General features: G+C 30.8%; 3 protein-coding genes across 3 annotated transcripts; all 3 read left to right on the forward strand.

Moving 5' to 3' along the window:
• The first annotated feature begins 482 nt into the window (after positions 1-482).
• Positions 483-1893, forward strand: LOC129292819 (leucine-rich repeat extensin-like protein 4). The gene has a single exon (XM_054930472.1). The coding sequence runs from the start codon at positions 580-582 to the stop codon at positions 1807-1809; it is 1230 nt and encodes a 409-aa protein (XP_054786447.1). The 5' UTR covers positions 483-579; the 3' UTR covers positions 1810-1893.
• Positions 1894-3335: 1442 nt separating this feature from the next.
• On the forward strand, positions 3336-7047 carry LOC129292820 (derlin-1). The gene is made up of 7 exons (XM_054930473.1): positions 3336-3541; positions 4170-4305; positions 4573-4646; positions 4766-4859; positions 5637-5765; positions 5888-6048; positions 6597-7047. Exons 1-7 carry the CDS (start codon positions 3525-3527, stop codon positions 6730-6732), a joined length of 747 nt encoding a protein of 248 aa, XP_054786448.1. The 5' UTR covers positions 3336-3524; the 3' UTR covers positions 6733-7047.
• A 200-nt stretch (positions 7048-7247) lies between these two features.
• Positions 7248-10492, forward strand: LOC129292821 (profilin-2). Its single transcript, XM_054930474.1, has 3 exons — positions 7248-7980; positions 8653-8790; positions 10080-10492. The coding sequence occupies exons 1-3, from the start codon at positions 7852-7854 to the stop codon at positions 10212-10214; spliced, it is 402 nt and encodes a 133-aa protein (XP_054786449.1). The 5' UTR covers positions 7248-7851; the 3' UTR covers positions 10215-10492.
• The last annotated feature ends 16228 nt before the right edge of the window (positions 10493-26720 follow it).

Consider the following 26720-nt stretch of genomic DNA (forward strand, 5'->3'; position numbering starts at 1 on the left):
TGTTTATACCCATGAAGCAATAATAATGCTTGCAATCATACTCTACCCATATTGTTTCTGTACCTTTCTCTCTCCCCCCCCCCCCCAAAAAAAAAATTGTCCTCTATGCATGAATTACATGATATATGATTAAGTTATTTCTGCAGCTAATGACCAGATCATCCAATTTAGAAACCGCTATGCTTGAAGAAATGATAGCTTGTAATAGCTAATCAAACTACAAAACGTGATGCAATTGGACCGAACACACACACACACTCAATAAACATCATCTCGTTTGGGTATGTCTGAACGGGAACTTCATTTCAACACCAGAAGTCAACAAAGTGCACAGCAAAAACTGTACCGAGCAATATAATAGCTTTTCAAACGCATTACGTAAAACCCAAAAAGAAAAATAATCATGAATCAAAAACCATGATAAGAAACCACGCTCAAAACTAATCAGCCCCACTACCGCCGCCACTCTCTCTCTCTCTCCCCCTCTCTCTCTCTCACTAGAATCTTTATATGGACAACCTCAAAGACATGACCTCATATATATCACCATCTTCTTATCTATCTTCTCCTCAAAATTAAATGGAGAAGACCGTTGTTCTGTCTTTTCTCTTCCTTGTCCTCCATTTAGCACCAGCAAAAGCTTCTCTTAATGTCGGTGTCGGTGTCGGTGTCGGTGTCGGTATTGGTATCGGAAATGGTGGCGGCCGCGGTGGAGGAGGTGGTGGAGCAAATAGCCCACCAGAGCCGTCTGGACCATCATTGTCAAAGATGGGCGTAGCTTACAAAAGTCTCCAAGCATGGAAATCAGCGATTACTGATGACCCATTGAGGATTCTTGATACTTGGGTAGGCTCTAACGTTTGTTCTTATAAAGGAGTGTTTTGTTCATCAGATTCGTCATCAGGTGGTCCTGCTGTTACAGGAATAGATCTCAACCATGGAAATATTGAAGGAACTCTAGTCAACGACCTATATTTACTCACTGATCTATCTCTTTTTCACCTCAATACCAATAGATTCACTGGTACACTTCCTGAAACATTCCAAGACCTTTCATCTCTTGAAGAATTAGACCTAAGCAACAACCAGTTTTCAGGTGATTTTCCCTCAGTTATCTTAAACATGCCAAGTCTTATCTACTTGGACCTCAGATTCAATTCTTTCTCTGGACCCCTCCCGGATCAACTCTTTAGTAAAAATCTTGATGCAATACTTGTCAACAACAATCAGTTCCAAGGCGAAATCCCACAGAATCTGGCTAGTTCCTCAGCTTCTGTGATCAACCTAGCTAACAACAAGTTCACTGGAAACATCCCAATAACTAGTTTAGGGTTGGTGCGTGGTTATAATTCTAAGCTGAAGGAGATTCTATTCTTGAATAACCAGTTAACAGGTTGTATTCCTCAAGGAATGGGATTGTTCAGAGACGTGCAAGTTCTTGATGCGAGCTTTAATTCATTGGTGGGTCATTTGCCAGAAACTCTTTCTTGCTTGCAAGACATAGAAGTGCTTAACTTGGCTCATAATCAGCTTTCTGGGGAACTGTCAGATGTGATATGCTCGTTGAGGAGTTTAGTGAATCTTACTGTGGCGTACAATTTCTTTAATCGGTTGAGTCAGGAATGTTCGAGGCTTTTGATTCGGAATGTGGGTTTTGATTTCTCCGACAATTGTATTCCTGGGAGGGACATGCAAAGACCTCAACCAGAATGTTCTTTGATCCCAGGTGGTAGCCTTAGTTGTCTGAGAATCCCCATACCAAAGCCTCTTGATTGTGCTTCATTGACGATAATTCCGCCTTCCCCTTGATTTATATTTGCAAAAAGATATTATATCTTGTTCGAATGAATATAGATTATTTGGCTCAGATTAATTCTGATCTCATTATTCTCACCTTCCCATAGTTTATGTTTGAGCGATATTCAGGTGGTTGTTGAGGGACGATTAGCATATATCCGTATCCTATTAGAGGCTCAGTAGTATATATCATGAGAGGAAACGTGAAGGTGGTGAAAAGATGTTTACAAATACTTGGTAAAATTGTACTTTTAATCACCTTTACATGAAGTTTTAATTTTTTTTTTATTTATAGTATTTTTTTCAGTTTTCTAATTGTAATATCGTTATTTTCAAATGATATTTTTTTTGTGTCAATTATTTTGTTATATTTAAAAGTTCAATATCATCAATCTTTGTTGATAAAACTAAGAGTATTAAGATTAAAAGACTGAAATGATACTATATAAAATCAAAGAACTTGAAATAAAACCTAATGTAAAATTAAAAAAAAAACTCAAATAATTAAGTATCCTTATTTGTTTTAATCTTCCTTTGGCCAAACCTTATTTGTTTTAATCAATGGTTAGATCCATGGATGCTTATTGTACAAGACAATAAATAGCTAAAACCATACAAGCCATTATTATTATTATAAAATATAAAATTTACAATAAATTACATAATTTTATATGTTATGAATAATATGGGTTATTTGCTAAATTTTGTATTAAAATTACAGAATCTATAAGTTGGAAAAAAGAACGTAATGTCTGCAATCAATGCAAATGAAGGTAAAAAAATTGCAAATTATATTCTCATGTTATTTACCATGGTGGTGGGATAAATCACAAAATTATGAGAAATTATAACATCCAATAAAACAGTTAAAAGATGAAAGAAGATAACAGAAACAACTCGTATAGTCATGAATGATGTAACTTATAATTGAAATAAAATATCTGTTAAACTCTAATGACTTCAGATAAATTGGGACAATTTTTACTTTTCTTTTTTTTTTTTCCAAATGTCTCTTTTCTTATATAAAGCCATAAAACTTTAGATACGAAGTTCAGTAACTAGTATTTTGCTTTTAAAATAATGTCAAAATGTTTTTTTTTAATCTCAAATTTCAGAGCATCCAAACTTATACGCTCAGATTTCTCATCGTTTCATCCAGGTCAATAAACTCTGACCAAAGAAAGGTTTGACAAAATTAATGAAAAAAACAAAACTTTAATTCTGGTACTTTACTCGCATTTTATTACTATATTAAAAAAAATATAAAAATTTAAAATATCAAAAAAAATATAGAAATATATGATAAAAAAAAATTGTAAGGACTCAACGTTATATATATTTTTTAAGTTAATGCCTGAAAAGTCATCATGTTTTTTCGGCTCACAGGTGATTATGGTTATAATTTGAGGACCATATATTTGGGCCCATTGGGCAATTAGTGGGCTTCCGCGTGCACGGGAAGTGGGAACGGATCTCGCCCGAACTTTCACCGAATGGAATCTTCTGGGTCTTCCCGAAAAAATGAAGAGGAGTCTTCGGGGTCATGCACCCTAACTCGTTCAGCCTCACCAATTTGTTTCTTAGAGGACATTCTAGTACGCTAACTTATTTTTGCAGAAGCTTTTCGTTCATTTTTGGTGTCTGAAGTCTGAACGTTTCCAGGAATCTGAGAATTTTATGTTGGGGATCTGAAACTGAGTCTCTCGAATTAGCTTCTTCAAGCGGAAATGTCTTCTCCTGCTGAGTATATTCTTCTCTCTCTCTCTCTCTCTCTCTGAGTTTGTTTTCTTGTTCTTTCTTGCTTCGACGTTTCTGTTGCATTAGCTAAATGAGACTATGCTATCCGTTAGTTATCTGCGTGCACCAGTAAGGATTGCGCTTTTCTTGGTGCACAAGAATGTAATTTGAGTATGTGACCTTTCTTGTCTCAAAATTTGGCTTGTTCTACTGCAATTTTCCATTTAAGAACAGTCATGGATTCGCTGTGTGTAAACCATTTGGGCATGGTTCATATAATAATCTTTGTTTGATTGATTATTTCAATTCTACTGGTCAGCAAGGAGGATATTGATCCTATCCTAATTGCTATACTCTAACTTCATTTGGAATTATTTGAGTCGATGTTAACTGCATTAACACTTAACATGATGTTACTAAGCCAATTCCCTGATCAATTTCATCGAGGTGGTAACAGTCTATTAATTTTTAGCGCATGACTTTGACAATTCTCCCCCTGCTACTAGCTTGCTGCATTGCTGATAACTGGTAGTTCACTTTGGTTGTTAGATATCTTTTATTTTTTGCTTATGACATAGTCGGTTCCATAGCTTTGTCAAACCCGTAAAATATTTCAAATTTTTATCTCCTTTCAGATTTTATCACTCACTTCCACCTGTAAGCAAGGCTTATGGCACCCTTTGCCTGGTGGCTACTACAGCTTTTCAACTTGGATTATATAATCCAGTACATATTGCGTTGCTGTACGAGGATGTGTTCTATCGCTTTCAGGTCAGGGTTCCAGGGGATATATATATATATATATATATTTAATAAAAGAAGATGTGTAATGTTAATGCTACCCTTGTATTCATTCTAAGTTTTTATTTCTTAAAATTCTATCAGCTTGTTCTGATGTTACCAATAAATAACTTGATTGCGCTTGAGCTTAAGTTTATTCTAATGATTGATTTGTAAAGTTGAGAATGTTAGAAAATTAATTTGGTGACTTCAGCCAAACTATTCAACATTACCTTGTCTATATCACATTATTTGTAGGTCTGGAGGCTGTTCACAAACTTCATTTTCCTTGGGAAATTCTCTATCAATTTTGGGATTCGTCTCTTAATGATGTAAGTAACTCCAAGATCAGATGCTTAACATGCTGTTTTCTAGTCTATTAAATTAGAGAAATTGAGAAAGCTAAGAAGAGGTAGCTTATATTTCTTATAATCTGTTCTTGCAATTTCAGAGCAAGGTATGGCGTCCAACTTGAGAAGGGACCATTTGACAGGCGAACTGCTGACTTCTTGTGGATGATGATATTTGGAGCCTTTACTCTATTGGTGTGTAAGATCATCTCAATATACATTTTACATACTGTTGTTAATTTGTTTAGTGTGTGTGTGTGTGTGTGTCTTTATGCGTGTGATTTTTTTACCTTCAAAATGAATTACAGTTTTGTTTTTATAGAAGCCATTTTACCCATTCTGGTTGTTTGAAAATAGCTAGAAGATGAGGGTAAATTATGGCTGATTCCATTTCATGGTTTTTTTCCCCTCCGTTAGGCCCTTCTTTCCTATTCTATCAATTATGCACTTAAAGTTATGCTCCTTATCTCGTACAAATTCTAACATATAAGGGAGGAAATTAGTTATTTCAAAACATATTTGGGTATAATAAAATGATTGATTTATATGCATGAGGTTGTAAGGAATATTTCATATAAGAGGTTGGATCACATCCATTGAAGTAGTTTATAAGCATTAAGGATGATAGAATAAACTATCGAACATTCAAGGGAGACTTGTTGCTGATCTGCTGAAGGTGGTCATTGATCAGTAAGAGATGGTTTGCAATTTACATCAGGCAGTAACTGGAGACCAGGAGAGATAAATGCTAGTTCTCTCTAGGAAGGGGAAGTTCCAATAAATAAATGTTTGAACTTGCTGTGCGGCTTCCATATTTCAATGGAGAAAGTCAATAGAGAAATTACAAGGACATTAGAGGGAAATTAATTTTAGTGAAAAAAGACATTTTAGTTGTTATTCCATTTAGTCCTGTTTCACACTTTTCTGCTAATATCAGTTCTGTTTGCTTGTGCCATCACGTCTTGATTATAGGTCTTGTCTGCCATCCCTATTTTTTGGTCCCCTTTCTTGGGAATATCACTTGTTTTCATGCTTCTTTATGTCTGGAGTAGAGAATTTCCAAATGCCCAAATCAACATATACGGACTTGTCTCACTTAAGGTATGTTCAGTCTTATGTCAGCCGGAAGAAATTGTAGTTTTTCTTTCATTTGTCATCAGTTATGTAACCAGGTTAGATCCTGCAGAATTTAATAAGAACGATACCCATGTTATTTCTTCCAGGCTTTCTATTTCCCGTGGGCAATGCTTGCTTTGGATGTCATATTTGGTTCACCCCTAGTGCCAGATCTACTAGGTATCATTGCGGGGCATTTATACTACTTTTTGACAGTGTTGCATCCCCTTGCTGGTGGAAAGAACATATTAAAGACTCCATTATGGGTGTATCCTTGCTGTCCTTTGTTCTTTTAAGGTGTTCAGTTGCTATCACTAGGCACATCGTGATTTAAAATATTTCTATTTTATACTGACATGAAGCCATCACCCATCATTAGGCACATCGTGGCCCATCCCTCCTCCCCAAAAACAGAAAAACAAAAAAAAAAAACAAAATAAAAATTGGGAATAAGGAAAGAAAAGAAAGGAAAACACGAAAATATTACTGAAAACAGATGAAATAGGGTAGAACACTAAAATGCGAGCCTTGCCTGTATTTGACACTCATATTCGTCGTACCTAGAATTACTTAGACATTTCAATTCTTGGTAATTGACACGACAGCGTCTTAGCATCCATAGTTCTGTGGGTCTTACATATGCACAAGTTACTTAGATTATTCTTTGCAAATGTTAAGGCCTATTTACAAGTAACTAGAAGATGTTAAATGATTGTTTTATTTGTGCTCCTTTGTTGATTCCTTAGCTCCCATAAGGCGTCATATTGGTCAATAGCTGAAGCTAGTTTTGTTGTGTTCTTAACTATTATTTCAAAGACATAAATTGGTTGCAAAGTGGGGGTTAAGAGCCCAGCCAATGAACCGTGGCGCGGGAACAACAAATCCTCCAGCGCAGCCAGAGAGAAGCTCGGGGGTGGCTTTCAGAGGAAGATCCTACCGACTCAGTGAGTAGAGGGAGCCAATTTCTCCTCTCAAGTTTCTTGCTTCTGTCCTGATTGGATGATGGCATGACTAACACTTGCACAGGTTGCTAAGCCCTTATATTTCAAATGGAGTGGTAATGAGAAGGATCAGTACATGAACCATGAGAATTCATTGCAAGCAAACTTTGTTTGGGGGCTGCCCCTTTGTAATTTTCTTTGACTTTAGGATGTTTTCTGGCGGAATTTTGAAGGTGGAAAAGGGTTTTAAAAGAAAAATCTTCTGTATTAAGCTTAGCTTATTTACAACTGCTCATTCTTGTCGAAATCATAAAAATTTTCATGTACTTCACTTTTGCTTGATTCACCTCGTAGAAAAAGGCATTTTATTGATTTTCGACAGTATGTTCTCAGCAACCCGCACAATGGACAAGAATTGTACTATATTGTAATCTATTTCCAAGTGCCTCGTTTTTGAGAAATTTTGGTTTTCATGAAATAAAATGAATCAAGCTTTACTTTCAGTCTAACATCCCTAGAAATTTTTACTGAATCCATCTGTACTTTATGTAGTGTGAAAGGGCAAAGATGAACATGAATTCTAGGTTGTGACAACTAATAAGGGCTTGACAAAATTTCTCTAGGAAAAGAGCAAGGTAATGGTTAACCTGAAAGATAGATGAAATGTAAATCATGCAATCAATTGCTTGCTTATTTCTTAAGCAAATGATTGTGGGATTTAATTCATATGAAGCAAATCTAAATGAAAGGTGTTTGTTCGTGGGAAATAACTTTTTTTTGATGAAAGCTTGTTATATTTTATTAAAAAGAAAAATAATACAGTGAAATTGGATATGGATGATAGTGATATAAGGTTGAAATATAAAAGAAATAAGGAGTTAAATGTGGTCAAAGAAAAAGAGAAAGAACATGAGGATGGGAAAGAAAATAGAGTAGAAGCGGTCTCCTAAAAAGAAGGCAAGGATGGCAGTGAATGACGGCCATCTTCATAGTTTGTTATATTTATTTACGTTTTGGGGTGAAAAGGCTCTCTCATATATGCAATTCGTGAAACTCACTTTGCTTCGATTCGAAGAAACAGTTTGATCATCCTGTCTTCACTCTGTGTCAATCAAAATCGTATCAGAAAAATGTCGTGGCAGACTTACGTTGATGAGCATTTGATGTGCGACATCGATGGCCAAGGCCAGCACCTCGCCGCCGCCGCCATCATCGGCCTCGACGGCTCCGTCTGGGCTCAGAGCTCTTCTTTCCCTCAGGTCCTTCCTCATAATCCTCCCAATCTGCTTCCGTTCTTCAACCCACCGATTATTGAAACTGGCGTTGTTTTTTTTGTTTCCGTCGTCTTCTATTCAGGATTTTTTGTTTCTGAATATTTGTTTATTAGAGGCTTCCTTTGATCTATTGGTTACTCTTCTTATTTGTTTAGGAACTAGATTGTGTCTCGTGTTACACGGAATCAGAGTGAGTCACAATGTCTATAACTTATAAATTCTGCAAATGCCGATAAAATTGTTTTTCCCAAATCTCCAATTTCATGTTGAAGTCCTGAAACATATCTCGCTTCTGACTCCCTAGCTCCTAAGAACTCATAATCTCTTATTCTACACGACCATGCATTATGCACTATGTTACGTAATGTATTTCCAGTGTGTGTGTGTGTGTGTGTGTGTGTTTTTTGTATTGTGAATGAAGGAATATGAATCCATATTCACGACCTATTTTTATGAATCCAATTGTTCTGTTCGTGCGTGCTATTACTAGAGTTGTTATCTGTCTGGCACCTAGGTATTTGTATCTGAAAGTTGTACGAATTTGACTTGAACAAGAAGATTATTTAATTCTCAAGTTGTATATTAGTTTCTTCGGTTGAATGGCAATAGAACTTTTCAAGATCTGATATTCTTTGAATATTACTTTCGACTTTCCAGTTTAAGCCCCACGAGATCGAAGATGTGAAGAAAGATTTTGAGGAACCAGGCTATCTTGCTCCCAAAGGCTTGCACATTGGGGGTACCAAATACATGGTAATCCAGGGAGAGCCTGGAGCTGTCATCCGTGGGAAGAAGGTAATTACTCACTCTATTAATTTAGTAGTAAAATCTGCAAGTTGTGAGTCCAAGAGATTTTGTTTTAAACATTTTATCATGTAAAATCTTTGGATTTGGATTCCTTGTGTGACATATCTAATTTAGTCTTAAAAATTTAGTTAAAATATACCAAACTCCCCCAAACTTTGAGATAGATACACAAAACTTTTTATCTTTAAAAATTTAAAATTAGTCTTAACCTTGTCATTTTTTTTTTTAACCGCAGACTCTCCTAATGTTATTTCTTAATCGTTTTGCTAACAGAAGTTACCATGTTATTTTAAGAAAAAGTATGTGGCAACTTATGTGGCATTCAATGGAAGCTAACAATAGCTGAGAAATATGGATAAAATGTTTATAAAACTAGCATTGGCTTACTTCAGGTACCACATATGCTGCCACTTGTTTTTTCTTAATGTGACATAGCACTTCTGTTGGTAAAATAACTAAAAAATAAAAGTAAGGAAGTCTATGATAAAAAAAATAAAAGGATTGAGAAGTTAGTTTTAAACTTCTATAGATGAGAAGTTATGTGCGTCTGCCTCAAAATTAATGAAAATTTTACATATTTTAGCCCTAGATATTTCTTGCATTTGTTTTGATTTGAAGCCATTGAGGTGCCTCATTATCTGCTGCATCTTTTAAAATGTTGTCATTTCACTTAGCACAGAAAACATTGTGGCATGGCAACAATTGCAGATTTGACTTTAGTTAGATGTGAATTCACTAAAAGCTGATAAGAACCTATTCCAACCGTCCTTTTGCAACTCAAAATTAATGACATGGTGCATTCAGGTCATGTAATTTGCGGTATTTTTTTTTTTTTAATTGCCATTGGACAGTTGGGATGGACTCTTACGGCATCTTAACGAATTTTTCTCTCAACAAACGCATGTTTTTTTCTTAATCAAGATGGATGAAGGAGACTTTCCAAGTGTGCTGGACAAGGATCCACTAACTACACTGTGTCTATCTGTAAAATGCTTGAATGGGAACTCAGTTATGTGTGTTAGCATATTGAAGACAAGCAATAAAGAGAAGAAAATGAAGATGATTATGAGTGAACAGTACAAGAAGATAATCTTTCACTTGAAGTATATACAACAACAAATCAACCCTTTACGTTGTTTCATCCCATAGTTTGGGCTTGGTTTACAATCCTTCAAGTGAAGGATTTTCTTGTAAAGTTCAATCATGCTTATTAATGAATGATGTTCAATTTTCTTCTTCTTAATTCAAGTGTTAACAGTGTGCTTTGGATGGGGTAGGGATCTGGAGGCATCACCATAAAGAAAACTGGACAAGCTCTAGTTTTTGGGGTGTATGAGGAACCTGTGACACCTGGACAGTGCAACATGGTTGTGGAGAGGCTGGGAGATTATCTCGTTGATCAGGGTCTTTAGATCTCCACCTCTCTCATGATCCTTTCTAAGTTTTGAACATTCCTTTTTTTTTTTCTTTTTTTTGTTGCCCATATTTTGGGATTATTTCTTTTCCTCCCAGCTTTGGCTCTGCTTCTCCTCCACCATTTCAACCCTTAAATTGAGAGTTATTACCATGCAGACAATAACCCATATGAGAATTTAATCATTTTTTTTTTTGGTTTCCATTTGAATGTTTAAATTACATTATGGTGATTTAGTCATCAATTATTGTGCATTCTCTCAGTGCTTTAATGTTACTGAGTGCTCCCTCGTTTCTCTCTTCGTTATGGGGCCAATCCCTCGTTTATCTCTTAATTTGCTTAATTTCATTAGAAACCGTTTGTCTTCTTTAATTTTTTTTTTTTTTTTAAACTTGCTTGGTCCAAAATATATGATTTTAGGTAGGTATTATATATATATATATATATATTTTTCCAATTACACTCTTATTTTATTAAGTACTTAATGAAAGTGTTTTGAATAAGTTAAATTTACCCTCTCAATTCCAAATTTCATATATCAATAAAGTTCATTAAATATAATTTATAAATTTATTTTTTAAAATAAAAAGGATAAATTATATTTTTAGTCTTCTAACTTTATATAAGATTTTAATTTAACCCTTTAATTTTATAAAATATCTTTTTAGTTTTTTAACATTAATATGATCAGTTTTAAATGATTATTTTTTGTATCAATCATTATTATTTTTTAAAAAAATTAAACTTAATATGTCAATATTTGAAAATGTTTTGTCAATATTTAAAGGTTTAATATAAAAATTTATCGGGATAAAATTAATATTGTTAGGGTTAAAAAATTTAAAAGATATTTTATAAATTTAAGGATTAAAATGAAATTTTGTATAAAGTTAAAAGATTAAATGTATATTTTAGCCAAATAAAAACATAAACTTTTAAAAATACTCTTCATTTAATACTCCATTGATGAAAGAATATTAAAAAGAGAATATAATGAGAAAAGTGATATTAAAAAAATATTATTAATAAAATTATATGTTTGTAAAAATATTTTATATTTTGGGACTTCAAATGTCCTTCAAAAGTATTTTATTATTTATTATTGATGAAATATTTATTACTCTCAAGGATAAGATTATAAGATGTGAACTTTTTTAAAAAAAATCAATATCTTAACCAACTTTTTTAAAGAAATATAAATTAATTAACAATTACTTATATTATAATTTGGATGGAATATGTGAGAGTATTGCGCATTTGATGGTGATCAATACTCTCTCTGTCCTAATTTATAAAATATTTTGTAAAAAAATTATATATATTTTATAACTTTATTTTATTAAAACAAAAATAAAATTTTAAAAATATCATTTATTTAATATTTCATTTGTGAAAAAATATTAAAGAAAAAATTAATGGGAAAAATAATATTAAAAAGTATTATTAATAAATCTTATTTTTGTAAAAGGTTAATTAGCAAAATAGACTTTTAAGTATTACGCAAAAAGCACCTTAGATCTTAAATTCTTAAAATGTGTAAAATAAATTCTAAACTTTTAAATTTATAGCAAATTAAACCCTACCATTATTTTATTATTAACATTATTACTATTCACCATGGCCCCAGTTAAACGCTAATGTGGCAATCCCTTATTGATGTGTCATTTGTTAATTAGTGCTTCAAACCCTAAACTACTATTACACGAGTAATATCATAAATCCTAAACTTTAAAATTTTGAGCAAATTATCCCCATCATTTATATATAAAACATTGACTATTATGTAGATTAAATTAGTCTCAGCATGGTCCACTGTAGTGAATGTATTGTTGGCCATAGCGAACGACCCATAATTTTGTGAAATTATATTTTTTGCCCTTTTTGCAATATTTTCCAAACTATTGGTATCTCATACTTTCATATACTCTATAATTTTGATTTGGTTTTATTTTAAATAATGTTTATTTATTTAATGATGAAAATTTGGGACCCCAATTGAAAAGAATTTTAAGTATCATAAAATTGTATAGATGATGGATGCAAAAGCTGACAATTTTATCAACGAATTTAAAACTCAAATTAACCAATTAATTAAAATCCTCTAATATTTAAACTTCTTTTTCAATGGGATCCTAAGTTTTTACCATTAAATAAGTAAATATTATTTAAAATAAGACGAACTTAGAGTTATAGAGTATAAGAAAGTATGAGATATCAATTATTTGGAAAATATTACAAAAAATAGGGCAAAAAATGTTATTTCACAAAATTATGGGTCTTTCATCATAGTTAACAATGCATTCACCATAGTGGACCACGTTGAAGCTATTTTAATCTACATAATAATTAATATTTTATATATAAATGATAGAGGTAATTTGCTCAAAATTTTAAAGTTCAAAGTCTAGAAAACTACTCGCATAATAGTTTAAGGTCTATGATATTAATTAACAAAAGATATATCAGCAATGGACTGCCATGTCAGCATTTGACTAGGACTCACGGTGAAAAGTAATGATGAATAATAACAGCATTAACAAAAAGTTAATGATAAGGTTTGATTTGTTATGAATTTAAAAGTTTGGAGTCCATTTTACACATTTTCAAAATTTAAGGTTCATGGTGCTTTTTGTGCAATACTTTACGGTCCATTTTGCTTGTTAAATCTGTCATAAAAGTATCTTATATTTTAGAACATTAAATTTTTTTCAAAATTATCTTAGAAATTAGGAATAATTTATATGCCACACCTATATTATTTTATCCAAAAAAAATTAATGATTTAATCTCTATATTTGAAAAATGTAAAATCTGCCTTATATGTGAGAAGGAATTGCAAAGAGTGAGAGAAGACAAACACACCCCCATATTATTTTATCCAGAAAAAAAAATAATTTAAATTCTATCTCAGTTTCTAAATTTTAACATGGTATAACTCAATCCATGTACTTTTAGTAATTTAAACCTTATATTTTAAAAAAATAAATTATATTTATTGAAATTATTTTAAATAATATTTTTCATCTTTATAAAGATTAAACGTTTCAATCACTTAAAGTATTAATGCCTAAATTTTAAAATAATTTTAATATTTATAATTTTTTTAAAAATATAAAGATTATTATTTTAAATTATTAAAACTATAAGAACTGAATTGTATTGAGTCAAAATTCAAAAAATAAGTTTAAAGATGGAGTTATAATTGAGTCAAACTAAATAATTAATTTTTCATTTCATCTATTTTACTTTATTTCCATCTCTCTCTCTCTCTCTGTTTGTGTGTGTGAACATACTCTCATTTGTTACACTGTTTTATTCGTATTTTATATCGGTATAAAGTATACTCAATCTAATGAGTTTAGCAATCTAAAAGATTTGAGAGATGTGAGAATCTCTACAATTGCCATTTTCTTGTGTTTAAGATGACTTACGTGATCATGGCAAGATTTAAAAAAAAAAAACCAGAGACTCATGTCATGAAAATTATCTTAAAGGTTCAATCAATATAAAAAAGTAATTAATATAAAATATTGTTGATATAAAAATATAAAATGCATAACAAGTTTCATTTTTCAAACTTTCTTCAATTCAGAAAATTTGTGGTTTAAAATTATAAAAATTTCTAAAAATTGAAGAGTTTTATTTGTATTTTTTATCTATGGAAATGAACAAGGAGTAGATAAAATAGTATAGCTTTCATTTATTTAGTGAATTTTTATTAAATTATTTAATTTCTGGATCATAATCAAATTTTTTAAAAAATATTATTGAATTTTTTTTCAGATTGATATATATTTTTTTAAAATCATAATAAAATATAACTAAGTTTTAATATTATTATTATTATAATTTAGAAAATTTTTTTGAACAATTTCTTTCTGTTATAAACATGGAGAGAGGGGGGACCTACAAGAGAAAAGATAAAGAATAAAACGATCATATATGATAAATAATCTACGTCCAATTAATTGCAATGATTTTTTTTATCAAAAAAGAATTATATATATGCTTAGAATAAAAAAAATTGTTCAAATTTGATCCTCCCAAAATAAAAAAAATTTAATTTTGTAGTTGAAAAAAATGAAATTCATTTATGGAAAAATTAATTAATTAAAAATTTTAATTTTTATTTAAAAATATGCTTTTTATTTTTATTAAATAAATGATTTTGGACCATTAAAACTAATTCAAAATTTATATTAATTTAAAATAATTTTTTGTCAAGAAAATCGGAGAATTGTCACTGACCACATGGAGAAGTAGGAGGAGAATCCGGTGAGAGGGTCTTTAGATCACTAATTATTAATAATAATAAGGAAAGGGACGTTGCCATGACTTTAATCAGAACCTAAAAAAGAATCAAATTCAAGCCATGCACCATTTTGGTTTCCTCTTTTTCAGATAAGGTGTTAAAAAAAGAAGAGAAATTTTGAAAGTGATTGATATCATTTCAATTCATTTCTTTGCTAATTTTTATTCTTTTAATTCAAGTCTGTCGTGGCAAAAAGGGGTTTGAATGACAGCTGGCCCACGCACTGCGTTCTCACAAATTATTTATAACTTTTTTATAAATTTTAAAATAATTACACAGAATTCTTTTTGTTTTTAAAAATTTAAAATTAAACTTCCTAAACTTTTATTTATTTACGACATACTTTCTTACTATTATTTTTTAATTATTTTTCTAACAGGAGTTATCATACATGTTAAAAAAAGACACATAATAACTTATGTATATCCCATATAAGCTAATAATAATAATAATAAAATATAAATAAAATTTTTATTAAACTATCATTAACTTATATTGAATGTCACATATACTATGTATCTTTCATTTTTAATATAATATAACAATTGTTTTTAGTAACAACCAAAAAATAATGTTACAAGAGCATGTGAATAGTAGAGCCATGATAGCTTGAAGGGTGCAAATTGCACCCCCTCACCTAAAAAAAAAAAATTATATGTGAGGTATTTAAATTTTATAATTTACACCTTTTTACTTTTTATATTTTGCATTCTCTGAATCAAAGAAAACATATTTTGATTTAAAAACTTATTAGATATATAATAATTTAATAATCTAAATAAAATATGAAGAGCATATTTATAATAAAAATTATATTATCATATTTAATATAATTTTTTAAAAATAAAAAATGATTATCAATGTATTTATATCATTACAATTCAGTCCTAACATAATTATTATTTTTTAAAAATATTAATTTTTTATTAAATTATTCTACACTCCCGTAATATGTGGTAAAAAAATAAAACTGCCATTGAATATGTGATAAAAAAAATAAAAAGTTAGGAAAGTTAAATTTAAAATTTCATTTTGCCAAACAATTTTAAACTTTTAAATATAAAAAAGTTTCTATGCAATCATCTCAAAGTTTAATTTTTTTTTGCATATTTTAGCTAGTTATTTATCTAATTTTGTTATGAATAACAATTATAGATCATAAAAGATTAAATTGCATACCATTAGTTCCCAATAAAAATTATTAAAAGCTGACTTACAAATATCAATTTAGATAGTTATCAGTAAAAATTTTAATTATAACCTAAGTGTTTCATTTAAAATTTAAATATATTATTTAATTTAAATTTTAAAATTTTGTCTTTGTCTAAATTGATATTTTCAAATTATTTTTTTAAAAAAATTGAAACCGAAAACTTTTATTTGTTAATTCAAATTTTAAAACATTAGGATATTTTTGTTGTTGGTCCAAATATGAAATTTTCAAATATACAATTTTATTTTATTTTTATCATGGATAAGAGGTATCTTATTGTAGGAAAAGGATTAGGGAGTTTCTATAAAAGAAGAAAAGATTAGGTAGTGTTTAAATTAAAACTTGGAAAATGAAATTTCAATATGCTGAAATTTGCGAATTAGGGCAAAATTAGTTATTATAATTTGATATATGTTTGGAGACTGTTTTGATAAAAAAAAAAGTCAATTTAACGTAATTTATGTTTGAATATTTTTTTTTGATCTTATTTATATTCACAAAAGTCAAAAGGGTAAAAAATATCAGCTTCTTATATAACCTTAGTTTTGAACCAACAGCCATTCTCCATCATTTTTTCTGAAATAAAATTAAAATGGTCTGACATTAGTTTTGAGACTTAAACCTCGGTTTGGATGGATTTGAACCAAGCATACCCTCAATCATTCTATTGGGATACTAAAAATAAGTTGTAGATATATTCCAAGTCCCAAGTAAGTTTATTACATTTATGCGCGTGAATGTTTCATATTTTGAAAATAAACTTGAAATTATTAAAAAAAATAAACTTATACTCAAATTCGGCTATAACAATTTGAGCTTATTTGGACTGGCCCATAAATTATTATAGACTTTTTTATTTTCTCTATCTTTAAAGAAAATTTTAATTTTCACCTCAAAATTAAGTGGTGTTGTTATTATAAAAAAACTGTACAATATATTCTTATGAACATTTAAGAAATGTAGAAGACTCCAATGTTTTTCAAGAAAAGTTAGGGGTCTCAAAGTTTGAAAATTAAAATTAAAATACATTTGTGAGATTATTTAAAGATAATTCACATATTAAAAAAATAGAAATATACATATGATATCTTAGAATAAAATAAATTACATCTCAAGAGATTAATTAATATTTAAATGTGAATTATTATTTCTATATAAAAGATTGATAATTGATTGCCAAATCCGTAGATATGAAAAAAAGATTTAGCTTAGTCCTAGAAAGCTAGCCCTTGACAATCTCAAATTTAAAAAGGCTAGGCCCGAAAAGCCTGCTTATGTGAAAATAATTTCATTTACAAAGTTTAGCCCTTGACCTCACAAGCTCAAGGTCAACTTTGCAAGCTTAAATTCCTTTTATATATTTTTTTAATGTCTTTGCTCTTTTAAGTAAATACATAAAATAAAAAAATAAATATTATAATTTTGAATTCATATGTCATAAATATTAACAAACTTAAGTATTAACCATTGTTAAAAATTAATTAAATCAAAAGACTCTCTTCCCTAAATCTCAATAAGACAATAACTTTTAAACATTAGTAGCAACATTAGCATCATGATTATGCAAAAGAACTCCTACTTCAAGTAATAAAATATTAAAATTTATGAATTTCTAATTCAAATCATGCATTCTCAAATGGTACAAGTGTAAAAATACTCTTTGTCAAAAATATAATTTAAAAATAGTAACAGACATACATAACATAAATCAAATCATTCTCTAATTTAAATTAAATCAAACAATTTGTTAAAGTTTGAATGAAGAAATCATTATCTGGAATTAAAAAAATCAAACCATTATGCAAAGTTCAAATCTAAAAAAACAAAATACAATAACTACTAAGTGTCAGAAATAGTATCAATAATGTCAAAAGCACCAATAATATTAGCATAATAATTTATACTTAAAAAATTTGGCAAAAAAATACTTAAAAAAAATAAATAAAATGGTTTAAATGAGCTAACCCTCAACTCTACAGGGCTGATTCGTTTAAGCCCTAAGGACTAACCCTTATAAGCTCTTTATATGATTTAAAGATTTAAATTTTGAGCTTAGCCCTAACAATTATGGAGCTTAAATGAGGTCCACTTTATAGGCTCCATCAATCACTTACTTATGATATAATGTAATAACTCTCATCACTTACCCTCATATGATTTATGTGTGAATATCTAAGTTGTCATGCTTACCTCATGTTTGATAACGTAAATATAATAAAAGCTAAATTAAAAGACAAAAAAATCTATTTTTTTAATTTCTTTCCTTAAAAAGGTCTACGGTATGATGGATATTACTCATATTAGAAAATAAAATTAAAAAATTGCTATGTTTTTTATATCAAATCTCCCTTGTTAATAAAAAACATGATTGAGAGTTCAAGTTACTGACTGAAAAAAGCAGAATGTTAGAACAACTATTGGTTTTGTCCATATCAGCTGGGTAATACATAATTTAGTGGTATTGAAAATTAAAGTTAACATGAATGATAAAAGATTTTATCATTTAAGTAAGTAATTAGGAATTTAAATCCTAACTATAATATATGTAACAAATTAGTTGAGGGAGCAGAGAGGTATGCCCTTTACTTTCAACATCTCGGGGAGCAGTCGGTGGAGTCTACTCCTAATTATGCCTATTAAAAAAAAACCTAAATAATTGAACCAAAAAGAAAAGAGAAAAAAAAAAACAGTAGAAAGTTGGGAAATGAAAGATATGGAATCACCAAGGAAGCATTTTTGGGCTTTAAACATAAACTAAAGGTGATCGCTTTTCAAAGATACACATAATATTGGTTGTAAAGAAAAGTTGGAGCAGCTGGTCCATCGAATCTCCCACTCTGTTCTTTCTCTTTCTTTTTTAAATTAAAAAAGAAGTTTATGATTATCATGTGTTTGATTGATCTTCTCTATCTTCCTAAACATGAAATGTTCTTTTCAATCCCTATTTCATCAAAATCGGACAATAATTCATATAATTGGAAATCAATTGGTGGCCTCAATGACAGAGCACATGCATCTACCTCCATATATTCTCTTTCTTTTGTTTTCCTTTTCTTATTTCTGGTTACTTATTAGAATTAGTGGAATTTGTTGTCATTACCATTTATTGGAAACAATACTGTATTTTTAAAGTATAATATTCATGGATTACCAAAAATATATATAATATTTATGAGCCATGTTAATTAGAATACCAGAGTTGCATGCATTACATATAGATTGAAGAGTATTTTATGGAAAAAAATTGTTAGAAAAATCAAAACCCAAGTCCTTATGATTTTGCTTAATTTTGACTTAGCTCTTTGATTTTTGTTTTTTTTCCTTTTCATTGGGCCCTTTAAATTTCTTCCATTGGATCTGTTAGTCTTTTATGAATAAAAACGTTAAAAAAAAAAAAAGAAAGACTGACGGTGTTAAGAAATATCTTAAGCAATGATGAGATGGCAAACAACTGGGCAAAACTTGCCAGGAACATCCACTTGGAAAATTAAAACCGAAAAAAAATTGTCTTTCGAATTAGAGGAATTTGTTGTCATTACCATTTATTGGACAACAATACTGTATTTTTAAAATAATATTCTTGAGCCAAGTTAATTAGAATATCAGAGTTGTATGCATTACATTTTTTTGGTAGAAGTTGTATGCATCACATAAAGTTTGAAGATTATTTAAAAAAACAAAAACAAAAAAATTGAACCGATCCTTGCCAGTGGTGAACTATTTGGATAGATTGAATTTCCTGTAGTTATTGTTTGTGTTATTTTTTTTTCAAAAAAAAAAAAAAACATTGAAGCTGTGGTTTTAAACTATGTTTTATGCATCTTGACACTTATAAGTATTGATAAAGAACTACTAGTAAGCAAGTGGGCGAAAAAATATAAATATACTATAAAATTATAAATTCTAAAGTCATAGGTGTCTTACATCTCATAATTGTATTTAACTTTAAAACTAAAATAATTTTAGACAAGACTTAGGTATTTAGCCTTAAATAGTTCATATAATTTTATCCAATCAAATCAAAAGAGTGAATTTTAAAAATATTAATAACAAGAATTTATTATACAATAAACAATCTATAGATGATACACTTATTTTGATTTAATTGAAAACAAATATATTAAGCATACAAAACTAAATATATATTCATTTCGTTAAAAAATATAAGACATTTTTTATCTTTTTAAATATAATCATTATCTTTTTTTTAAAAGTACCTCCATTGAATATTATTTTAGGGTGAAACACCCTGTTAAATAGAAGTAACTATGAAAAATTAGGGTTAATTTAAATACAAAGAACTACTTTATTGTGAGTGAAATTTGATTAAAAATAGCTTATATTTTTTAATGAAGAAAGTAAGTTTTTTTAAATATTTTTTATTGTGCATAAGTGTGTGTATATTAGAGGCAATCCTGTTCAAAATACAATCAACATCCCTCCCCATGAATTTTTGAACCTTGATTTTCTACACTTTTTAAAGTTAAAATATTTATTAACATTTTAAAAATATATTTTTTCTTCTTATCACTCCTCACTTTATTTTCAGTTAATTCTATTGTTATTTTTTTATTTTACATTGCTTATATATATTATTTAAAATAGTTAGTATATAATTAAATTTAAAATATACTCCTCCCGTTCACAAATATAAGGTATTTTTTGAGGAGCTGGATGTTTAAAAATATAAAAAAAATTTAGTCTTTTGAGGTGTAATCATTGCCTTTTTTTTCAAAAGTGTCCCTATTAATAATGACTTTATATTTATTATAGGGTGTTTAATAGGGATAAATATGAAAAAATAGAATTATTTTAAAAGTAGGTAATTACTTTATTAAGGGGTGAAATTTAATTAAAAATACTTTATATTTTTGAACGGAGTGAGTATTAATTTAACTATGAGTAGTTGATCATAGTTAAGTTAGCAGAGTACAATCATTAAATATGAATAGTGACTTGACTAGATGAATAGTTATCCAATTGTCAATGTCTTCTAAAAAATAATAACTAAAATATATTAAATTCTTATGAATTTTAAAATAGTTGCACATAACTTCCTTCACATATAAAAGTTTAAAATCAACATTTTTAACTTTTTATTTTGATTTTTATCACAGACTCTTTTACTGTTATCTTTTAATTATTTTACTAATAGAAGTTGCCATGTCATATTAAAAAAAAAAGATGCATAGCCGCTTATGTGGCATCCAATGTAAGCTAATAATAGCATAAAAATATGAATAAAAATTTGTTAAAGCTATTTTTTGCTTACATTTGATGCTACATAAGCTGTTATATGTCTTTTTTTAATATAACATGTTAACTTCTACTAGTAATATAATTAAGAAATAACAGTAGGGGAGTCTATAATAATAATAATAAAAAAGTTAGTGAAGTTAAGTTTAAACTTTTAAATGTAAAGAGGTTATGCACAGTTATCTAAAAATACAGAAGAATTTTGTATATTTTAACCAAAGATAATTAATGAAAAATATAAGAAAACACGGCGAAAAGCACATGAATATTAAGTGATACCTTATATCCTTAATTGTTGAAATAATTATAAAAATTTTAATTCACATAAATATTTTCAGCGTAGTATAAAAATAATAAAAATTTTATCCAAACATATTTTTGTTTAATTGAATAAAAATGATACAAAAAACTATGTGTGATTTTCTGTAACCTCCTCCCATATCCATTTGATACAGGAGAAGATTAACTGAATCACCACATCAACCACACCACTTAATAATCAAATATTTTGTTTAAAAAGCTTTGGCAAAAGACTTGTTGTAAAATCAATAAAATCCTAATACATTTGAGTAACATACAGCGGAAGCAAATCATACGTATTCACATCACCCATTGCATGCCCTAAAAATAATAAAATCAGATTGGAAATTGGGCTATGCGCTGTGATGTGTAACACGTGTGCCATGACATGTGGCACAAAGCCACACACCTAACTTTTTGTGCCATGTACCGTGGCTTGTGACACTGTATATCGCAGCACGCCAGTTTGAAATTTCTACTATCATTTTGACAGCAAAATGATAAACTTTCAACGTGTGTCGTTTTCACATACGATGTTCAATCAAAGTGACTCAAGTGCTTACATAAAGCTTATTTCATAAGCTAGATAATAAGATAGTTTTGGATATGATCTAACTGTCCAATCACAATTTGACACCTGAGTGCAAAAAGTCACTTTTTTAAAAATTTTATGCACTCAAATGCTTAAATCGATTATTTTCTCTCATTAGATCACACAAGGCCTTGAATCAAGTCTAAAAGGACTTATTATACCTGACTAACCACAATATATGAGAAAGGCTAATAATGGTGACGGTGTGCGGGTGTTGGAGTTAGAGGAAGAGGATGTTCACGCAAAGATATAGGTGGCAAAAGCTCCATATATTGTGCAGGTTCCTTCGGATGATAATGATAAGGAAAAAAAGAAATTATCCTTAGTGGTGGTTCAGAATCCATGGATTTCTGAAGTTTTGGAGGGATTGAGACGTATAAAATTGAAAAGGGGAGCTGAAGAACAGATTATTTCTGAACACAAGAAGAAGTTTAAGTCTAATGACGAGGTTAGTAGTGATAGTATGAAGGATGTTGGTCCTAACCAGAAGTTGAAAAATAAGATAAATAAGAAGAAAAAAAGAAATTCTGGAGAAAAAAGACAAGTGAAAGTAGAAAAGATTAAAGAGGAAGAGGGTATAGCGGATGAAGATTTGCCTTTATGTGATTTGATGAGAGGCAAAGGCTTTGGGTTTGTCTTTAGAGCAAAGAAAGGTGACGTGAAGGCTGAGTGTGATAGTGGCTTGGGTGGTTGGCCCTCAACAGCCACCAGGAAGCAATGAGGTTTATTTCTTGGAACTGTCAGGGGTTTGGTATGGCTCTGACAATAAAGAACCTAAAGGAGGCTTGCAAGATACATAAGCCATCTTTAGCGTTTCTTATGGAAACTAAACAGCACCAAAGGAGATTGGAGAGAAAGCGTAAGCAGTTTGGTTTTGATAATGGTTTGTATGTTGATCCCAGAGGTAAAAGTAGGGGACTGGTAGTATGGTGGAAGGAGCAATTGAGTTTGAATCCTATTACTGTGAGTAGGAATATTATACATGCTCGAATTGATTGTAATATAGATGATGTTCCCAACTTTCTTACTTTAGTTTATGGACCTCTAAAGGAGGATGAGAGAAGTTGGGTATGAGGTAGATTGACTCATATTGCTGCATCTGTTAATGGGTCCTAGTTATGTGCAAGGGATTTTAATGATATTTTAAGTCAAAGTGAGAAGTCTGGCGATAATCTGAGAGCTGGCAGGAAAATTTTGAGATTTTAAAAAATGCTTGATGATTGTGGTTTTATGGACCTGGAATTTGAGGGGTCAAGGTATACTTGGGATAATGGTAGATTGAATGGGGCTCATATTACGGAGAGAATTGACAGGGTCTTTGGTAATGTTGAATTATGAGAAGTTTTTCCAAAGGCTTTAGTGTTCCATTATGAACCGATTGGTTCAGATCATTATCTCTTTGCTGTGGATCTCCATTTTCAACAAGAAAGAAGTCTGAAACCTTTTTGTTTTCAATGGTTTTGGACAGAGCATAAGGATTTTGTAGGAGTGGTAAGGGATAGTTGGCATGTGGATATAAGGAAGGAAGAGGTTAAATTTGAGGACATTGTTAAAAGATTGAACTCTTGTAGATCTTCTCTTTGTAAATGGAGTAGATTGGTGTTTCCTAATTATAGGAAGAGAATTGAGGTGCTTATGAATCAATTGCATAATTGTAGTGTTGGTGTTCGGAATGAAGAAAAGAAATCTTTAAGGAGATAGAGGAGGTGTGGAAATAGGAAGAGCAATATTGGCAACAAAAATCAAGGGTTCAGTGGTTAATGGCTGGTGATTATAATACAAAGTTTTTTCACCTTACAACGATTCAAAGAAGGACAAGAAATAAAATACTAAGGTTGAAAGTAGGGAATGAGGTCTGGATTAAAGATGGAAAGGTGATTGTTGATGAATTTTCTAGTTATTACAGGAGCCTATTTTTGAGTTGGGGGGGCATGATATGTCAACAACTTTGAGTTATGTTGATAAGCTAGTCATTGATGATGATAATAAGTGGCTCTTGAGTAAAGTTACTGTGGAGGAGGTGAAGAAAGCGTGTTTTAGATGGGTGGGCAGAAAGCTCCAGGGCCAGATGGATTTATTGGTAGATTCTATCATGCTGCATGGGTTGAGGTGGGTATGGAAATGTATGAAGTTGTGAGAAGGTATTTTAATGATAGGCAATTAATGCCACTGACTTAGTAATGATATCGAAGGTAGAGAAACCTAAATTGGTCACTTAATATAGGCCAATCAATCTATGCAATTTCTATTATAAGGTAATTGCCAAAGTTATTACAAACAGAATGAAGAGTTTGATGCCAAGGATTATGTCTGAAAATCAATGTGCCTTTGTTGAAGGTAGAATGATACATGACAATATTATTTTGGCACATGAGGGGTATCATTACTTGAAGAGGCAGAAGGGGGTAAGAAAGAAGGAATTTACACTTAAAATGGACATGAGTAAAGCTTATGATAGAGTGGAATGGGACTTTCTTGAGGTTGTCTTGTTGAAGCAGGGTTTTCACCAAAAATGGGTAGCATGCATAATAGGATGTGTGAGGTCAGTGAAGTACTCTATTATGCTTTCTGGAAAGAGAGTGGTGGATGTGGTTCCTAGTAAAGGGTGAGGCAAGGAGATCCTCTTTCGCCTTATCTTTTTTATAATTGTGGCTGATGTATTATCTAGCATGATTAGAAAACATGTTTCAAATGGTGATTTGGTTGGTATTAAGATGACTAGAGATTGCCTTGTGCTATCTCATTATTTTTTTACGGATGATGCTCTATTTTTCATGAAAGCGACTAAGTCAAATTGTCGAATGTTGAATAAGATCTTTACCATTTATGGTGAGGCATCAGGACAGCAAGCTAATTTAGAGAAATCTGGTTTATATTTCTTTAAAAATACTGATGATGTAAGGAGGGATGAGGTATGTCAGTGGTTGGATATTAAGGAGACCAGAGAGCCTGGAAAGTATATAGGTTTGCCTGTTTTATGAGGTAAGTCAAAAGCTAAATCACTGGCTTTTGTTCGCGAAATATTGCTGAGGAAGATTCAAAATTGGAGGCAATGTTATCTTACTCAAGCAGGTAAGGAAATTTTAATTAAGGCTGTTGCAAATGTTGTGCTTGTTTATCCTATGGCTTGTTTTAAATTTCCTAAGAAGACATGTAAGATTGATTTCAAAGTTTTGGTGGGGAAAGGGGCTGGAATCCATTAGAAGGCCTAGAGGGAGATGACTTAGTTGAAATCTAATGGTGGTATGGGGTTTAGGGATTTTGAGGATTTTAATTTGGCTTTGTTGGCCAAGACAGCTTGGAGGGTTTTGTAAAATCCTAATGCCCTGTGGCTAAGGATGTTGAAGGGTTTATATTTTCCTAAGGGTGATTTTTTAAGTGCTAAGAAAGGTGGTAGGTCATCATGGGGGTGGTCAAGCATACTAGATGGCAGAGATTTTTTAAAACCTGATTTACTGTAGAGAATTGGAAATGGTAGTCAGGTGAATATTTGGAGGGATAGATGGATTCTAGATGTTGATTTAGGGAGATTTACAAAGGCAGGGGTTTGAATTTAGAGGTGAAGGTGTCTGATCTTATTAGAGATGGTCAGTGGATGCTGGATGGCTTAGAGGGGGTGGTAGAGGATGAAGTTTTGAAGAAAATCTATCAGATTCCTATTTCTGTTTCGGGAAGTGAGGATGTGATAAGGTGGTTTAGAAGTAGACATGGTTTGTATGAGGTTAAGATTGGGTATGCCATTATTAGAAGTAAACGGCCTCAAGCTGTGAAATTGAAAGCTGATTCTTCTTATAGAGACCCTGATGGTTTGTGGCAAGTAATTTGGGGACTCAAAGTGATTCCTAAAGTGAGACATTTTATGTAGTGTGTTGTGACTAGTAGTTTGGCTATAAAAGAGGTGCTTGTGCATAGAAAGTGTGGTTCTAACCCAATTTGTAATATTTGTAGAAGAAATAAAGAAATAGTGGAACATTGCTTATTGCTGTGTGAGTGGGTGCGTAGGGTCTGGTATGGATCTCCTATTAATGTTCATGTGTCAGAAGATAATCTTTCTAGATTTAACCAGTAGGTTTGGAATATGATTGGGAAGAATGGTTGGGTAATTGATTATCAAAAGGCTATTTTAGCTTTTGTTTGCTAGATGATTTGGAAAATGAGGTGTAATGCAGTATTTCAAGATCAGAATATTGATCCTGCTAGAGTTTTGAATGACGCGGTTGATTTGGTTAATGATTATTGGAGCACCAATGGTTGGATGGGGGAGGGCTTTGTTAAACAGAAATGTAAAGTGCAAAAGGGCTAGGAACTTCCATTGATAGACACTGTCAAGGTTAATATTAATGGCTTGTATTAGTATAAAATTGGTAGTGCAGGTATTGGGGTGGTTTATAGGGATGATAGTGGGATGGTGATTGGTGGTTTTGTAAGCCAGATCAACTCATCTTCAGCTTTTATGTCAGAGGCTATGGCTTTTAGGAAAGCTCTGGATCTGATATGGAATCTTCATATTGGTAAGTGTATAATTGAAACTGATTGTGCAGTGCTGTATAATTGCTTGGTTAGTAGTTCTGCAGGTAGTTATGATTGGAGGTGTCAGGTGGTTGTTAAGGACATACTAGAGGCTCTGAAATCCCTATCAAATGTTGTGGTTTCATTGATTTCAAGGTCAATGAATGAGTCTGCTAATTGGCTATCAGTAAATAGCTCAAAGAGGTTGTGTCCTGTGGATTGGTTGAAAGGCCCCCAACCTCTCTTGCATGGGTTTTGAAAAGGGATTTGGCTCAAGCTCTTGGTGTGTCTAGCACGTTTTTTTTATAGGAAGGGTATTGGT

Source organism: Prosopis cineraria, unplaced genomic scaffold, assembly GCF_029017545.1.
Source record: "Prosopis cineraria cultivar Desert tree isolate PC_DT_omini unplaced genomic scaffold, ASM2901754v1 PC14, whole genome shotgun sequence".
In the NCBI taxonomy this organism is placed as follows: Eukaryota; Viridiplantae; Streptophyta; class Magnoliopsida; order Fabales; family Fabaceae; genus Prosopis; species Prosopis cineraria.

What these genes read in the sequence shown, in the direction of transcription:
- LOC129292819 (XM_054930472.1), top strand. Translation starts at nt 580, where the DNA reads ATGGAGAAGACCGTTGTTCTGTCTTTTCTCTTCCTTGTCCTCCATTTA.
- LOC129292820 (XM_054930473.1), top strand. An exon ending in TTGGAGCCTTTACTCTATTG is followed by an intron (nt 4,860 to 5,636) that starts GTGTGTAAGATC and finishes TCTTGATTATAG; the next exon opens with GTCTTGTCTGCCATCCCTAT. An exon ending in TTAAAGACTCCATTATGGGT is followed by an intron (nt 6,049 to 6,596) that starts GTATCCTTGCTG and finishes ATTATTTCAAAG; the next exon opens with ACATAAATTGGTTGCAAAGT.
- LOC129292821 (XM_054930474.1), top strand. Translation starts at nt 7,852, where the DNA reads ATGTCGTGGCAGACTTACGTTGATGAGCATTTGATGTGCGACATCGAT. An exon ending in AGAGCTCTTCTTTCCCTCAG is followed by an intron (nt 7,981 to 8,652) that starts GTCCTTCCTCAT and finishes TCGACTTTCCAG; the next exon opens with TTTAAGCCCCACGAGATCGA. An exon ending in CTGTCATCCGTGGGAAGAAG is followed by an intron (nt 8,791 to 10,079) that starts GTAATTACTCAC and finishes TGGATGGGGTAG; the next exon opens with GGATCTGGAGGCATCACCAT.